The sequence below is a fragment of the Dermacentor silvarum genome, chromosome 4, assembly GCF_013339745.2.
Source record: "Dermacentor silvarum isolate Dsil-2018 chromosome 4, BIME_Dsil_1.4, whole genome shotgun sequence".
NCBI lineage: Eukaryota > Metazoa > Arthropoda > Arachnida > Ixodida > Ixodidae > Dermacentor > Dermacentor silvarum.
The window spans coordinates 86,098,984-86,114,401 of NC_051157.2; the positions used below are offsets into that span (position 1 = coordinate 86,098,984).

Consider the following 15,418-nt stretch of genomic DNA (forward strand, 5'->3'; position numbering starts at 1 on the left):
TTGGCAGGCGCAAGTGGAATACGCTAGCGCAAGACAGGGGTAATTGGAGATCGCAGGGAGAGGCCTTCGTCCTGCAGTGGACATAAATATAGGCTGATGATGATGATATATATATATATATATATTTTATATATATAATTCGGACCCTAGTTATGTAAAACCATTTTAAAATAAGCATAAGTTGCGTGAATTTCGTTACATTCTTAAAGAAACTAGTTTATCATCTATTCAATTAATAAATCATGAATAAAACTGCACACATTAATTTTTTGTAAATTACTCGAAGCGGCCTACATTACTTGTACGAAAAATTGAAATGCATATTAACAAAACTTCACTAACCTTTTTAATAATTTACTATACTGCATGCACAGTCTGCAAGGTATACGCCCACTTGAAACGACTTCTAAAGATCGAACGGGTTTTCAGATATGCGCCATTAAACTTGTGGTAAAGTGCATTATTGTTCCACTTACTTTTTATTGCGATAACAATTATATGGACACTCAAAAGCAGATTTCTGCCGTCGGCGTCGCCGTCGCCGTCGCCGTCGCCGTCGCCGTCGCCGTGAGGTTCCGTATGACGTCATTTGGAGATGAATCGTCGCCGCGCGCCGAACGCTGTATGTGCGAGTGAAAGGGCGCGAGGGGCGCGTCTTTCACGGGGAGTGAACGCACGGCGGAGAACAAACGCGCGTTCTGCGCCGTGCTCGCTTAAGGGCTGCAGAATTAGGCGTCTCGTTTCTCCTTTACAATCACCATATATGTAGAGCAAACGCGCCTTCTTCAGACGCGCGAGAGGCCGTGGGGGAGGGGGAAGGAAGGGACGCGACGTTTAGCTGCGGCACCAAGTGCCTATTTATATGAGAGGCTCCAGCAACAGTCACCAACGCCGCACGCATTTTGAGCTAACGCGGGCAAAACGCCGATGGCGTCGACAACAGTTCTGCGTGTTGTTGCTACCAAAGCCGCTCACCTTACTTCGTATGACATTGCTGTGTTGCTATCGCATTCATTGCTTCGCCCTTAGGGCGAAACTGTGACATTTTATTTAACAAACCGCAGTTTTATGCACTGAAAGACAAAGTCAACTGGAACGCCCATGTATTTTGCCGCACTGTTTGGGAATAAATATCTCGAAACTGGCGTCATCCTGAAAATTCGTTCCAAGTGGATAAATTACAGTCTCAAATTACAGTACAGTACGTGCCGTAAAGTATTTAATTAAAAAGTATATTAGTGAGCACCTAAATGAGTCTGTTACGCATTTCGATTTCTCTTGCAAGTAATGCCTGCCTCTTTTAGTAATCCAGCTATAGCATATACATGATTAAAATTGTGCTACCTTCCACGGGATGGTTTTTTTTAATACTGTATGATAAAACATTATTTAAAAAACAAAAACGCCCGGCATATATCTAGATATATTCTTGTATATTTTAATTGATTATCGTATCAGCAACACGTTAGAGCCCACGAGGAAATGAGACCGTCAATGCTATCATCAATTCCGGGGCAAATACAATTAGGTCACGCCGGGCTTCGTTTACTTCTTGTTCGTCTGGCGCGTCGGAACGATCTGGCGACGTTTTGGTCGAGCCCGGCTTTTCGTAAACAAAATCTAGGCCGCTCGCTGCAGCTATCGATTCGCTCGAAATAACTGGGCAGCACGCTGTCTAAGCGGTATATCAAAAGCGACAGCAAAACATAAAAAAAAAGAAAACGACAAGGCGCGAGCACGGGGAAATGCAAAAGTCGAATAAATCACAAACGGACGAACTGACCTGCATATACATACATACTTGCATACATATACTTTCTCTCTTTTTTTTCCCTTAGACGAAAATTGACAGGCGGCAACTCTCATCCGCGTTTTTCTCTATCCGTTAACATAAGCGCCCTGTGTGTTTAAATAAAGTAATCAAACTTTTACAACATTGCGCAATAACGTCCAGCTGTTTTCAAACGCGTGATCGTCAGTATTAAAAGATTGAACAGTTCTGGTTCAAACAACTTACCTATGTGCGAGTAATGAGCGAAACAAGTTTCGCAAGACCGATAACGATTCGCGAAAGGAAAAGCCGACACCGATCATTAAGTAGCACACGAGGCTGTCTCGGGGATGCAAACTTTTTCGGTTCACGCCCATTTGTAATCCAGCGTTCCCACCTTCTCGGTGAACACATCGTAGGACCGAAACGTTCAGCGGTGCCCTCCTCTTCCGATGGCAACATTAGAGCAAGAAAAATTCCCAGTAACCGCTCTAAGCAACGCGCCTAAACAGGAGGAGGGCGTGCATGGTGGCTAACAAGGGAGTGGAATATACCGCGGCGTATACGACGCAACTGTCTCGCTCGATGCATATACTCCTAACTATTCGAAGGAAGAAGAGGAGCAATCAGTGCTCGGTGTTCCCAGGCGGCTTCCCTCCCAATGTATGACCGAGCCCAGTGCTGCTTCCCTTTAGCACGACATAGCCCTTAGAAAAAAAATAAAGTCAAAAAGGGTCAAAAAAAAAGGGGGCAGCTTCACACAAGGGGTGCGAAAACTGGGCAAACAGCGGAGCTGGCAACCCCACCTAGCTTTATCTCGGTTCGGCCAAGTTCCTGCGAGGTTATACTCCGAGACTCGGCCACGTTTTGCGCAAGATCATCCCGGAATCATCGACAGCCCAAGGAGCAACGAACACTCGGGTCATTAAAGCATCTGGACGCTTCTGGACGCTGAAACGCTTTTGCTCGGTTTCGCGGGCCCGTAACTCCGGATCTTCTGCGAATCACCGACGTTTCGGCGGCGCGATACTTGGGACCGGACCGAAGTCGTCTCACTCGCTCTCGAGCAGCGGCGCAGTGGCTTTCACTCCGCGCTTCCTCTGCTTCGGGAGTGACGCTCTTCTTCGGCCGCCCCATCTTCGCGGCGATGTGCTCGGCGCGCTGACGGCGGGGCTTTGGTGTCGCCGCGGCGGCGACGCGGAGCTATATATCCCGTGGGTCGGCGCAGTGGACGTCGCGGCTTAGCTCCGTGTCTGCGTAGCCACGGCAACCACTCCACACTCCACACGACGCGCTGACGTCATGGCTCGGCAAAGCTAAGGAGACGCGATGCGGCGCGCGCGATGACGTCACCGCTCGCGCAGCTGTGGCGAGGCTCGGCGCGGTCGGCGTAGCTGGGGCGCAGCGTTGCTAGGCTAAGCATGGTGACGTCATCGCCAGGCGGAGGTTTTGCGGCGTATACTCTACGGACCATCCTCGAGCTTAAACAGCTTTTCTAGTTCACAGGGGTATGTGCTATTGCTCTTGGATCCTTTCTGCACATCCTCCAGGATCGGCCCACAATTTTTGTTCGCACTACGCGGCCTAACTAAGAGCTTAAACAGCTCCGCTGTTCATTTTGTGCAGCGCCTGCCACATTTGTCTAGAACACGGGGTTGATGCACTTCGGAGTACGGCGTCGGTCACGTTCAGAAGCAGCCTGTTCAACCCACGTTCCTTCTTACATGACCGCTTTATCCTAACTTATCTGCCTTATATCTTGAGCGGCCGCACTCTGTGAGCATGCGCTGCCAGAGGGCAGGCTGCGGCCGTCGACGTCTCTCGCTGTCAGACGAAGGAGGTTAATTACTACGGCGGCAATAAGAAACGCCCTATCTTCGCAGCCAGGTGATCGCTGGAACCGCATGGCAGGGAATATCTCCTACAGGCGCCAATTATTTCTGTCAGTTGAGCATTTAGTTTCACCGCATTTCTTGAAACTTCAGAATCACAAAACCACGTACGGCTGCAGAACGCATTGAGAATTTTCCATTTTCAATGTGGACTCCATACGAGAAGTGTCCGCATAAACGTCAGATACGAGGTCATCGACTCTTTCATGTCCAGCATATTCGTAAAGCAGCTATACAGCCCATTGAAAAATATTCCCGACGTAAAACACTGCGACAAACTATGAAAGAAGTGAATCCACTACATGACGACACAGCGGCACCGAGATCAAACATCTCGGGGGTGCTTTAACGTGCACCTAAAACGAAGTACACACGAGCGTTCTTGCATTTCTCCCCCATAGAAATGCTGTCGCCGCGGCAGGGATCGAACTCGCGATATTGTGCTTGGCAGCGCAACGCTACCTGCACCTTCACTGTGGCATAATCCTATGGACAAAAAAAAACTGCCTATATATTACGCCGCTTTCTCGGGCACAACAACAACAAAATGAATCCTAGGCACTCGTAGTTAGCAAAGCCAAGTAAACAATACTTCCAACCAGAAACGCTCCGTTTCCTTCATCAGCCAATTAGCCACTTCGAGCACTCGTTTTTAACAGGCGGCAGTCGACGTGTTTCATTTCGTCGCCTACACGTGGCGGGTCATTCGTAAGCAGCACTCTTCGGTCGGTTCGCGCGATCGCCTCGAATTCCGTTCGCAGCCGACAGGCTAAAACAACAAGAGAGCCCGTTCAGCCACGCTGCTGTCCACTGTCAGTATACAGTCAACAGCGGCGCCAGAGCACGTGGACTACAGGCCAGAACAAACAGCAAATTATGAGCGCGCGCTATTTACGGCACGAGGAAAGAGACTGAGCAAGACTCCACAAGCATGCACGGCAGGACCGTAAGCATTTCAGGAACACAGCAGTGCGTCGAGCCTGCAAAAACATATGTGCGTTTATCTTTAACACACCTGACGGCCGCGGCGCGCTCTACCTAAACCCAGATGTTTAAGAATAGGCTGATAAAGAAATAATAATAATAATAATAATAATAATAATAATAATAATAATAATAATAATAATAATAATAATAATAATAATAATAATAATAATAATAATAATAATAGTTGTTGTTGTTGTTGTTGTTGTTGTTGTTGTTGTTGTTGTTGTTGTTGTTGTTGTTGTTGTTGTTGTTGTTGTTGTTGTTGTTGTTGTTGTTGTTGTTGTTGTTGTTGTTGTTGTTGTTGTTGTTTCATACTATTATTTGCGAGCTCAGCAAAGCTTCTGACGTAGTCAGCCACTCACTGCTTCTGGTTAAGCTTACGCACTTTCGTGCCTATACTCTCCAGTTGTCCATCTCTTGGACAGCTATCTTCTTGATGTCCTGTTCTGTTAATGCTAAATGGCTAAACGTTTTCTTTGTACAAGGCAATTAGCTGTGTCCCTCGAGGGTCAGTATCGGGACCACTCCTTTTCATAATTTTTGTTTGTGACGTTTCTTCCACTATTCAGCATTCCTCTTTCCTTCAATATACCGACGACATCAAGGTTTTTAAGGAAATTTGGTCGCAGTGTTGTTGCCGCCAAATAAATAATGTAATCAATCAATCAATCAATCAATCATTCAATCATGTTTATTTAACGTGCCCAGGAACATCCCTAAGGTCTGAGTGCTGGCGCACGCATACATTACAAACCAAAAACAAAAAACTGCAGGGGAAAATCATTAAAAAATAAATGAATAAAAATAAACATTGTGAAAAGAAGAGAGTACTGACAAAAGAGCGCAAAGTAAATACAAAAAAAGGAGGAGAAGGGCATTGAAGAATTCATGAAATTATAACACAAGGCAAAGCTCGGAAAAGAACGATGACAAGGAGTTATGAAAGATATCAAGTTCACGAAAGTAAGCGTTATAAAGATTCTGTATTCTGTGGACAGTTGAGTGTTCATGATGACAGGCAGGAACATGAAAAGGTCTATGTTCTCTGGTGATCTTGCGTGGGATACGAAACATAACACAGCTGAGAAGTTCGGGACACGTGAGGTTACCGTGAAGGAGTTTGAAGAGAAACAGAAGGTCAGCGCGATTACGTCAGTCGCGAAGTGAGGGCAATGCCAACAATCCAGCAGTGCTAGTACAGGGTGCAATGTCCAGGTTGGCAAAGCGGTGATTATATATGCTTAGAAACTACTTCTGGACACGATCTATAATGTCACTGTTGGATCTAGAAGAGCCATTACAGACGACCGACGCATATTCGAGTTGAGGAATACAGATGGTTGTGTACAATTTGCGGAACTGTGTAGGAGACTTGAATTCCCTCAATAGTCTGCATACTGAACCAAGAGAGCGCATACCCCGCATTGCAACACGTTTGGTGTGAGCCGAAAAGTGTAAGGTTGCATCAAAGAGTACACCAAGATCATTGATCTCGCAGACCTTACACAACGGCACAGAATCTACAGAATAAGAAAAAGAAATACTTGCTGTTTTGCGTGTGAAAGTCATGACTTTGTTCTTAGCAGCATTCAAGGTAAGGTAAGGTAAGCACCATTTAGAAAAGGACAACAGGTCAGACTGCAGGGCGCGACAGTCATCAACAGTGTGAATTTTCTTTAAAATTTTGATGCCATCGGCATATAGAAGGAAAGAAGAGTTCCGAATAACAGAAAGAACGTCATTAATAAAAAATTTTAAAAAGGAGTGGTCCTATACTGACTGACCCTTGAGGGACGCCGCTAGTTGCCATGTAAGAAGAAGACGTTTGGCCATTGACGGTAATACCCACGAAACACAAAACGTCTTGAAAACTTCTCGGAACGGCTACAAACGACTATAGACGTCTTGGTCTACGCGAATACGTTAAACAGATGTTGTTGGAAACATTAGGTAGCAGGAAGTACGGTTAATCAAATATGCTATTGTGTTTCAGCTGTGGTAACAGCCCACCTCTGGCGTCACCGGAATATACTTTGGTGAACACCTTGAGAGCGTGTAACTCAAGAACTATTTTAGATGTTTTTCTCGGAAAATGTGCGACATGCTTGGGCGTGCGCGTGAAGAAGAAATAAACTTTATTTAAAGTGCCAGCACTTTGCTTTTAATGGCCTCAGGTGTCGGTTCGAAGTCCTTGGACTCGGGCGGCATCTTCGGCTTGCCGGACGGCCCGTGCGCGTGAAAGTGAAAAAAATTTAAAATGCGCGTGCTCGACGCGCAGCGTTACATTCCGTGCGACTTTAACAAGCCATATGCAATCCGTTAACGTCACATCATATAGCCTTTCGCTGCTTTCCCCCTTTGGGTGAACAAGCAGAAAAAGCCTGCGGGGTTCTTTGATTCCTTTCCGATTTTTTCACTCGATGAGTCTGTCACGACAGTAAAAGTTTAGAAAAAAAGAAAACGGCCGGGCGCACACGTGCGCGCCCGTTCAGCGTCCTTATCAGAGCCGTGCCTTCCTTTCCCTTTGCGTGAACAAACGGTGAAGAAGCCGGAATTGCGATACCAGCTATCGTCACCAACAGACCAGGGGCGCAATCTTGTACGCGTTCCAAAATGGAACGTGTACAAGACCGCGCCCCTGGCCGCGCGCAGTCGCAAACGTGCGCTCCGTTTGAGCGAACTGCTATCTGCTCTTGGACCGCACCAGGGGGGCGCGCTAAAGTTTCCGCGAGCGATTCAAAGGGGCCGTGCTCATGACCGCAAGCGCTCGCTCGCCAGTGCTCATGCTTCTCTTCCCAAGTCTTTTGCTCACGTTCAAGCCTTGATCAGCGCCTGCAGATACGGTGCAGTTCCTTACGGTACGTATACGTTTACCTGCTACAACTTGCACGCCACTTTTGTTTTCGCGGGCCCGTGCTGGCGCGAAGTTTAGACTCGGAATATATTTGCATGCACGGTATGTATAGCAGAACGTTCTTTTGTGATCTGGGAGGTAAAGCCGGAGTTTCACATAATTGGTTGAGTGATTACAGAAATTCTAGCTGCGTGTGGCCTTCAAGATGGCAGCAGCGTGCTGCATTGCGTAGTATACCGGGACTTTGCTCTCTTGGCTTCTCCTCTGTGTAGCTTCCAGCACGCTAGCAGGCAGGAAAATAGTCTTGCATTGGTGTGGTAACTTGACTTATAGTCGAGGGTTTGAAAACTTTTTGCGGCATGAGATTCGTGAGACGACGTCCTTTAATATAGTGAGGCCATTCTATGATTAGTTAAGTGTTTAGGGTCCCTTTAGGAAGAGAATGGTTTTATTGACATGTGGTACAATACCGCAGGGATATTGTAAGAAACACTCGGAAGTAGCAGTTGCCGGCCTTGATTGTCAGGCTAAGCCCACCTGTTGCTAAAACTCACCAACACCACTACTTAAATAAAAGTAGCATACTCTTGTAAGAGATTTGTTTGCAAACCATCTAACTGCTAATGACCTACTGCAAGTCGTGTGTAGATCAAACCATTTTCTAGTTTAATATTACTCTACAGTAGCTTTTTCATATCATATCTGCAACATAATTCTGAACGTCATCGTACAGCATAATATTTTGAGAGAAAGTATTGCTTAAATTTATAAAGTAAATGTGACCGAGTTAAAACAACGGCACATATGTTGCTATTTGAAATACCTAATCGCACATCTTTATTGTAAATCAAGTGTGGCTTACTCACTTTTTTTCTTCCCTGTTGTATTGCAGAGCGAACTTCTGTGGGCATCCAGCGGTATCCAAGAGGGAAGGGACCTGGGTTGCTGTTGTTACTGCAGCTACGTCTTATTTTCTGTGGTCACATTTTCTACTGTATTAAAAAAATTTGTAAAATAATTCTGCATGTCCTTTAATTTATTAGTCAATAAAGCCGCTTTCTGACAAGGTCAGGTAATTTTTTTCTGCATCGTGTTATGCTCATTTGCTTTGGATGTGTATTGCAAATTTGATATATGTTAAACAATTTTATGCAAGTTATTATAAATAATATAATGTAATGCTTCAATTTAATTTTCAGTTCTATATAGTAACATGTGTACTATGAAGCTAGCATACGGATGCATGGTATGCGGAAGAAGTGGCCAATAATTTTGCTTACCACATCACTGTAGAATGACAATCTATAAATGCTGCTTTAAAGACAGCTATAAAAGCTTGCATATTGTTTCTGAAGCCATTATACGTTATGACTTCGGAAACAATATGCAGGCTTTTATAGCTTAATTAAGAATTTTATTAGACACTCCCAGAATACGATTATAAATAATAACAGAATTCTGGGAACGTCTAATAAAATTCTTAACTTGTTCTTGTCAAGATGTTTTATAAAAGCCTGCATAATGTTTCCAACGCCATTATTACAGAATTCTGGGAACGTCTAATACAATTTTTGAAGTTGTTCTTGTCAAGATGTTTATTAGCCAACTTTTAGCGTAACGTTAGCAGGGCTTACTGAAGTACCTGTAGACGTCCACGGCTAGAAAATGTCTGCTATATTTGACTGCTATATTTTAAAAAACGGACATGACTGATTTCGGCCAAGGTGAATTTCAAGACTAAGCAATACTTTTTGCTAAAGCCTGAATAACGCCGCCCACAATATCAATATCGAGCGACAGGTACAAAGAGTGGCTCTGCTACTTGGCCATAACCGGCAGACAGGTTGAATTGGATATCGGGCGTAGGCTAATTGACGGACGTTAAAGTCGCAAAGAAACACCCGGTGTACGAGAGGCGCAGTTGTGGAGGACTAGCGCATTTGCAATCTGTACCCATCGGGATGCGGTCGCGGCAGCAGGAAAACGATCCCGCGAGCTTGTGTGCGCGTTTACACGAGGAACCAGCATGCACGGAAGGCGTAACCCGGATTCGTAGAGTCATTAACCAATAGAATACATAGCTTTTTTCTCAGCGTTCGAGTTCGAGCAATCGATGATATTGATTTCCTTTTTGCGCAGGCTTTTTCAGCAGGCACAGAGAACCGGAATGACTGGTAGGCTTTGATGACCAACCGCAGCACGTGGGCTAAGTGAAACGCCGTATAGTGAACGCCTCTGGGTTAAATCTGACCTATTGCATGACGTTAATTAGCCACGATTTAGATACATAATTTACTTTCACATTGCGGCTCCATTAGAACGCAGCATATGCGGCAGCGAAACGAACCCGCGACGTTGCGCTATAGACCACTGAACGACCATGTTGTCATAAACAACTGCGCCGTCACAACATTTCACGTCGCACGTGCTCAAGCGCATCTCAAAGCTAAACTTTCGTTCACATACAGCGGTTAAAACAGTGTTAGTTAAACTTAGTTCTTACTTGTCTAACATGTGAAGTGTTAAAAAAAAAGAAAAAGAAAAGAAGAATAAGAAGCGATCGACTTCACACGGAACATTTAACGTACACTTCGTCGTGCGTTGACTCGTCAGAGGTTACTTTACTATTAGCAAAATATACGCATATATTCATGGAGTGCTCAATCGAAGTCGCAGGTGCTTATGTCCCATCGTTCGACCACTTTCCACATTGGTCTCTCATTCCAACACTCTGTCCGGCCCCTTCACGAGATTAAGGGTCGATAGCACTTGACTTGAGGTGACCTCTGAACGACACCGATTTAGCTTAATCTTCGCAGGAGGCATCGATATACTTTCCCTAGTTTTTAGGTCTGTACAATAAACACATACCTGTCAACCTGTCGACATTAAAATTCTCCGAATATCCTATGGACACAATGGAAAGAGGGGGAGGGGAACACAATGTGATTTTCATTCTTCTTTTTCGATCTCCCTGAGTACACATATTTTACAGTGTACATACGCACTTTATGAACGATTATTTACTTCTTCGTGCAGCACACAATCAGCCGAAGCAAACTTGAAACAGCAGTGACTGACAAGCTACATGATCACGCGTTGACTTTATCAACGAGAGCAATGCAGCCGATTTGGCCTGCTTCGGGAACTTGACCAGAATAAACTTGCTCGAAGCACGTATCCCTCTGGTACATATCATTTGGCACCTTGTGCTGCTAAAAGGGGGCGGACGGCTCAGGTTGCAATGCAGTAGCCTTATTGCAGACATTGCCTTACCACCTTGCGCCACGCCATCTTCCAATCCCTTTAAAACTCTTTCGCCAAAAGAAATCTATTTTTCGTAAATCTTGACTCAACATTCGTGAGATCGTAGAACGGACTGAAATTCGTAAACTTTAAAAAAGGTCGCAGTTTCGCCGGAAAGGCGAAGCAACGATTGCGATAGCAAATTAGTAGACAGCTATACGCAGTAAGGATAGTAGTTTTTTGACCGTGTAAATTTGTGACCATTCACTTACAAACTAAATTAACAGACATGAAAATTAACAGCCATGGTGTCACGCGCGCACAAGCAAACATGAACAAATCTCACGCGATGACCACGCACACTCGCTATCAAAACGCTGGAGAGAGGAAGCGCGGCGGCAACAGCGAGCGAATTGACCTTCGTGCTGCATCTCGCTTCAACGTGAATTAAGCAGCGAAAACACAGCGCACACAAAGTTATCAGCACTCGGCGCACTCTGTCCCCATCGCAGATCGCTTTCAAGATAGGGCCCTCACGGCCGCGTCATACGCAGCTGCCGCCGGAGTAGAATCCCCCCCCCCCCTCCTCCCGGTGCCTTGCGCGCGAAAGAAGACGGCGCGCTTCCTCCCCACTTTCCTCCCTCGCGCGCGCGAAATTTAGCCGCCATCATCGGCTCACCCTCGCACGCTTTCACTCACACATACAGAATACGGCGCGCGGCGACTATATTATCGCCCTTGAACTTTATACGGAACCTCACGGCGACGCCGACGGAAGAAATGCGCCTGCAGTGTCCATACAATGGCCATCGCAATAAAATTCGGGAGAGTTGGCAGGTACACAAAGTGAAATGGGATGCACTGCATGCGCATATGCCACCCTCACCTGACCATCTGCCTTCTCTGCTCGGGGTGCAGTATGATGTCCTTTCTCTCTGTAAGACCGTCGTGCAGGTTGAAAGCAATGCTGGTCACCTTCTGCGTGGCCACCATCAGCGGACTGTGGGAGGGAAATTGCGTGCCAAAAATACAAATACAAGTCAGTAAAGCTGCGCTTTTAATGAAATCACACACACACGCACACACACACACACACACACACACACACATACAAGCAATATCGGTGCCGCATTAGCTCACTTCACTGTACTAACGACATCTGACTGGACAGCGCTAATGCAATGTCTGTCAAGCCTTTGTGTGTGTGTGCTTAAAGCGCTTATATATAAGCAGGTATACGACATTTAGCGTATAACCTGAACACAAATAGTTCAAGCAGCTATGACTGCGACAAATGCTACCGCGCCCCACGATGGTGGTCGAAAATATATAATGTGCCCGTATAACTTGCTGTCGATATCGCTTTTCTTTTTTTAGAGCGCAGCTCTTAGGCGCCCCCGTTCCTGCGGCGAGAGCCGGTGTTGGATGAAAGACGGCGACAGCGAAGAGAGCGCAAGGAGGAAAGCGAAGGAGGAGGAGGGTATGGCGAAAGCGCGAGAAGCGTAGTGCCGCGCAAGACGAGCTTTGCCGCGACGATGGCTAGGAGATGGCGCTGGAGTAGCGAACGTCGTTTGTATGGAAACAAAGCGCTGCATGAGCGGAGGTCTGTCTGCGGCGGCTGCTGTGAATCGCGCCCACGCGTCACCCACGCGCTGCCTCTCGCAATCTCCCGATTAGCGAAGCAGTCACGCCTCACTTCGCTCCGTTGGCAACGTGCCGCCGCACGAAATACGATTGTCCAGCCAGCCAATATATCGCGAAATGAAAACACCTATAGAGCTGCGCTCAAATTTATCATTAGGGAGTACCGTAATCGTCGGTGAATTCTTTTTTCCTTGCGTCTTTTCTCTCGTTTATATTATCGCCTAGCTTTATTCCGAAGCGACTTCTATATTTATTACGCCAAACTGCACGTTCTTGTTACGACAGTTTCATAACAATAACAAAAAAAGTTGTCGCAGTTTCACCTGAAAGGCGAAGCATCAATTGCGATAGCAAATTTGTAGAGAGCTATACGGAGTAATGATAGTAGCTTTATCAGCTGTATAAACTTGGACATGCAGCAGCACCGGCAACACGCAGAACTGTTATCGACGCCGTCGGCGTTTCGCCCGCGTTCGCTCAAAATGCGTGCGGCGTTGGTGACTGTTGCCGGAGCCTCTGATATAAATAGGAACTTGGTGCCGCAGCTAAACGTCGCCTCCCTTCGTTCCCCCTCCCCCCCCTCCCCCACGGCCTCTCGCGCATCGGAAGAAAGCGCGTTTGCTCTACATATATGGTGATTGTAAAGGAGGAAAGAGACACCTACTTCTGCAGCCCTTAAGGGAGCACGGCGCAGAACGCGCGTTTGTTCTCCTCCGTGCGTTCACTCCCCGTGAAAGCGCGCGCCCCTCGCGCCCTTTCACTCGCACATACAGCGTTCGGCGCGCGGCGACGATTTCATCTCCATTGACGTCATACGGAACCTCACGGCGACGCAGAAATCTGCAGAAATCTGCTTTTGAGTGTCCATATAATTGCTATCGCAATAAACATAAAGGAAAAGAAAAGATTAACAATGAGAGAAAGCGTATGTGTGTTCGTCTACAGCGAACGTGACAAACTACAGTAAGCAAGAAGCCCACTCAATAACTGGAAGAAAATATAAAACACCGTCCATCGAAGTCAGAGATATCGAGTGCGCGCTTTATGGCACTGCAAAAATAAATAAATAAATAAATAAATAAATAAATAAATAAATAAATAAATAAATAAATAAATAAATAAATAAATAAATAAATAAATAAATAATATACGCCGTAGAGCAATGGTCGCAATCACGGGCAGCACATATAATGCGTCCCCCATAACTTGTGCCAAATATTAAAATATACAAGTGCCACGTAACTGGACAGAAGCAAGGTGGCAAAAAGTGCCGCGCGGAACTTCCTCGTGTTTCGCGGGCTTTCTTTCAGGCTTGGAAATAAGTTTTTATGTAGCGCGTATTGAGCAACGGATAGCTGGATCGGGGAATTTTAACAGCGAAGCTGTTTAAGCCAGCCGTAAAAAGTGCGCGTTTCACGAAACTATCATCATCGGCATTGGCTCGAGCGTCGTCGTCTTCTTCTCTTCCACAGCTGGCTCGTTGGCGCCCCTCGGTTTGCTTTCGTGCCGTTGGATGCCGTGCCATGCACGAGCTGCGTGCTTAAAGAATATGAGGTAATTTTAAAGTGGTTCACAACGATGTCATGAAAAATAAGATTTCCCAAATTGGTTAAAAGATATGCAGACTATACTTAAAAATTGCCTTGGGCAAGAAGGATTGAGGCTTTTCAAGGTAGCTTTCAAGCCACTGCTCCCGCGTTCGTCGTCTTCTTCCACAGCTGGCTGCGTGGCCGCTAATCATTCCAGCGTGCAATTTCACTTCTCTTCTGTCGTTGTAATGGGGAGGCAAAGCTTGCACTAGGCTGCACAAAGCTCGAGACACAACGAATCTAACCGATCGATTGCGTCTCCTGGTAGTAGCTGGGTTGAACTTGAATATGTGGAGGTTGAACTTGGTTGTATCTAGGTTGAACTTGGTAGCAGCTAGCTTCGGCCTTGGCAATGCCTGAGTTGAGCTTGGTTATGACAGGTATTTCTTAGGTTATGACGCAATCGATCGGCCAGCTTCGCTGTGTCTCGAGCTTTGCGCGGCCTAGTGCAAGATCTGCCGTTTTTTTTTTTTTTTTTTCAGGATGGTCTACAATTTTCTCGTTGACACTTTTGCTCTGAATATAATATTTGAGCAGTTGATTAATTAATAAATAATTGTGCAGTTAGGCGAAATACAAATAAATAGTCTGACTTGCCTCCAAGCGACGGCAAACATTAATTACCTTTACGTGGCTCTCGCAATTTTTCACATTTTGTCAGAAGTTACGCGGAACACGTGGTACAACAGCGCTAAAGCGGAAGGCAAATAGCGTCCACGGTTACCCGGTCACGTCCAGGTGGTAGCCCCCGTAGTCGTAGATCTGCCGCATTATGTGGATAGCCGACAAGTAGCCCATGCCGACCGCCAGCACAATCCTGGAAAATGAGGATAACGTGCGGGAAAGGGGACGGGAACGAGCTGTAATGGAGAGAGTTATGGCGAAGGCAATAAAACGAAGTAACTCACACGCACACACACAACTCGAACGCAAGAAAGTCTCTCTGAGAAAACAATAGAAAGAGAGACAGAAAAAAAAAAAGTTTCTTCCATGTTTCTTGCGGCTTTCCGATACCAGCTGCAGCTTCTATGCCGATGCTCATTTCCTTTCCATAATGGGAAAGTAAACGATCGATTGAATTGATAACCAAGATTTGCTATTGTTTACTCGATTGATTTTTTAAAGCGCTGTTTCCCAAACTTAGTCGAGAAAAAAGCACTTTGTCTCACAGCTCATAAAAGAAGAAAGAAGTCGTGATAAATAGTATGCTTTTCCTAACAACAGTTTTTTTTTATTTCCGTGGCTGTCACATTCACACGCGTCATTTGCAACCATATTTTGCAAAGTGCACCTGCGAGCCTAATGTGAGGTTGTACTACGATGACATGGATGACAGTGCGAGAGCACGGCACATAATTGCTTCTTTACTATATCCACGGTAACTATGCGCACGGCCACAAGGAACCACGCCAGAAATTTCTTACAAAAAATAATT

The 15,418-nt window shown here is 45.8% G+C and overlaps 1 protein-coding gene across 1 annotated transcript in view; it reads right to left on the reverse strand.

Moving 5' to 3' along the window:
* Positions 1–15,418, reverse strand: part of LOC119450351 (lysophospholipid acyltransferase 6) — an 88,184-nt gene that overhangs the window by 42,621 nt on the left and 30,145 nt on the right. The window contains exons 4-5 of the mRNA XM_037713785.2: positions 14,708–14,800; positions 11,637–11,750 (exon numbers count right to left, since the gene is read on the reverse strand). Of these exons, the coding sequence (XP_037569713.1) occupies positions 11,637–11,750; positions 14,708–14,800 (207 nt within the window). The remainder of the gene's footprint in view (positions 1–11,636; positions 11,751–14,707; positions 14,801–15,418) is intronic.